The sequence below is a fragment of the Camelina sativa genome, unplaced genomic scaffold, assembly GCF_000633955.1.
Source record: "Camelina sativa cultivar DH55 unplaced genomic scaffold, Cs unpScaffold02095, whole genome shotgun sequence".
Taxonomy (NCBI): domain Eukaryota; kingdom Viridiplantae; phylum Streptophyta; class Magnoliopsida; order Brassicales; family Brassicaceae; genus Camelina; species Camelina sativa.
Genome location: NW_010923212.1, coordinates 1 through 2190, shown reverse-complemented (window position 1 = coordinate 2190; position 2190 = coordinate 1). Strand labels below are relative to the sequence as shown.

General features: G+C 41.9%; 1 protein-coding gene across 2 annotated transcripts; it reads left to right on the top strand.

Moving 5' to 3' along the window:
• Positions 1–48: 48 nt before the first annotated feature.
• Positions 49–1149, top strand: LOC104774230 (bifunctional fucokinase/fucose pyrophosphorylase-like). 2 transcript variants are annotated; one of them, XM_010498886.2, is made up of 3 exons: positions 49–496; positions 608–734; positions 829–1149. In XM_010498886.2, the coding sequence occupies exons 1-3, from the start codon at positions 464–466 to the stop codon at positions 1134–1136; spliced, it is 468 nt and encodes a 155-aa protein (XP_010497188.1). In that variant the 5' UTR covers positions 49–463; the 3' UTR covers positions 1137–1149. The 2 variants fall into 2 exon arrangements, with proteins under 2 accessions (XP_010497188.1, XP_010497187.1); XM_010498885.2 differs by having other exon boundaries at positions 53–734.
• Positions 1150–2190: the final 1041 nt, after the last annotated feature.

The following is a 2190-nucleotide window of genomic DNA, read 5'->3' as shown; positions in this document are numbered from 1 at the left end:
AGTGACATATTGAAATGTTCTCGTTGTCCATTCTGCAGCTTGCCGTTTAAGCTACATAAATCAGACAAGAGTGTGTTTCGTCGTGTGATACTTATTACCTATTTTTAAGGGGTGTCTGGAGACTGATCTGAACTTTTTAACTTGTGAAGGTGGTTTATTCATTATGACTGGAGATGTCCTCCCTTGTTTTGATGCATTTAAAATGACTCTCCCTGAAGGCGCAGCTTCCATTGTTTCTGTGCCTATCACTCTTGATATTGCTTCCAACCATGGTGTCATTGTCACATCCAAATCTGAGTCCCGTCCTGAAGGCTTGTATTGTCAGTTTAGTTGATGATCTTCTGCAGTAACCTACAGTAGAGGAGCTTTTCAAGAAAGATGCAATCTTACATGATGGACGGACGCTTCTTGACACTGGGATAATATCTGCAAGTGGCAGAGCATTGGATGCTCGTGCCAACCCATGATCTCTGAGCTTCTAGGCAGTAAAAAGGAGGTCACTTTCTCATATTTAGGCAGTTCGTTGATAAAGAATGACCTTGTTCATGAACATACATTGGCTTCTTACAGAAATTTTGGGGTTATGGAATGGTTTCTGACTTTACAGATGAGTTTGTATGAAGATTTGGTGGCTGCTTGGGTTCCTTCAAGCCATGATTGGCTGCGAACCAGACCTTTGGGTGAACTTCTGGTTAACAGTCTCGGGAGGCAAAAGATGTACAGCTACTGCACCTGTATGTTTGTACTGTTCCAAGACTAGCTAACTAAAACAAAATTTTCGATTGTACATGGTTACTTTTCTAATCCCTTAGTATCATCTTGTGTCAGATGATTTGCAGTTTTTGCGTTCTGGAACATCAAGTGAGGTATTGGATCACTTAAGCGGAGATGCTTCAGAAATTGTAGGTCGAAGACACTTATGTTCCATCCCTGCAACTACGGTTTCAGATATTGCAGCGTCTGCAACTACGGTTTCAGATATTGCAGCGTCTTCTGTTATTTTGTCTAGTGAAATTGCACCTGGTGTCTCCATTGGTGAAGATTCACTTATATATGCTTCAACAGTTTCTGGTGCTGTACAGATTGATTGTAGATTTGTGAATGATTTTTGGGATATTTCTTTTACAGAAAATTGATTTTTAGGAGACTTTTACAGAGAATTGATAGGTGAAGATGGAGTTTTGTCCTACCTGTGGGAACTTGCTGCGTAACGGGGGTGGTAAATCCAGATTATTCTGTTCCACATGTCCGTTACAAATAGATTTTTTCACTTAAACAACTGGAAGTAGCTGCTACTGGCTAGTGTATATAAGATAACCTTAAAAAGTCGAACTAGTTTGGAGTAAAAAGTTGAAAGTTCAGAGAAGTAATAACTAAGTAAACGAGGTAAGAGGGAGAGTCAGCGAATAAGACTCAAAGGTCAGAGCAATATCTTGAATGATGTTGCAAATCTTGTTGGAAATTTCCTTCTTCCAATGGCCCTCGGAGGAGGAAGAGGGAGGTTGCACATAACTAAGCGTGAGGATGGAGCCATCGTAATCCGGGTGGATGCTGAGTCCAAAAGCAGAGGTGATAACGGAGGAAACATCGTCTTCATTGTTGAGCGATTCTGAATCCATTTGAGCGGTCACCACAACACCTCCGGATTCGTCGAAACTGGTATCACGCACCATTCGTTTATCTCCATGCTCCGTGTGGCGGTGGAGAGAGATGCAATTCTTCTCATAGTAAGAGGGGATCTGCAAAAGCTTCTCACCAACCAAACGATCTGTTGACAGGACCAATTCCAGTAGCTTCTGATGTTGCATCATGCCGAACTTGGTGGACTTGGCGGCAACCCAGTAGTTAGTATCCATGGCAAAGGACATGCATTCATGAGCATCATCATCAATTGGTACGAAGCGTGGAGTTGCACACGCAATGCCGGAGTAGAAGCGTGTTGTCATCTCCTTTGCAAGGATGACGAGGCGCTTTAGAGTTGCCACTGAATTTACAAATCACCCATAGTAGATTAGATTAGAGTTAATATAAAGGAACGAAGGAAATTAGTAAGTAGTAAAGAGGAAAAAAAAAAAAAAAACTATTAGAGCTGATACCTCCTTCGTCAGGAACAGAGAGGCCCAGAGGTGAGAAATACTGATCATAACTGTGTAGACGCAGACATTCTCTGGAGAGTGTACATAACCAACG

Bases quoted from the DNA above. Each gene is read 5' to 3' on its own strand.
- LOC104774230 (XM_010498885.2), top strand. From the start codon at position 464: ATGATCTCTGAGCTTCTAGGCAGTAAAAAGGAGGTCACTTTCTCATAT. The intron at 735-828 runs GTATGTTTGTAC...ATCTTGTGTCAG, and splicing joins GATGTACAGCTACTGCACCT to ATGATTTGCAGTTTTTGCGT.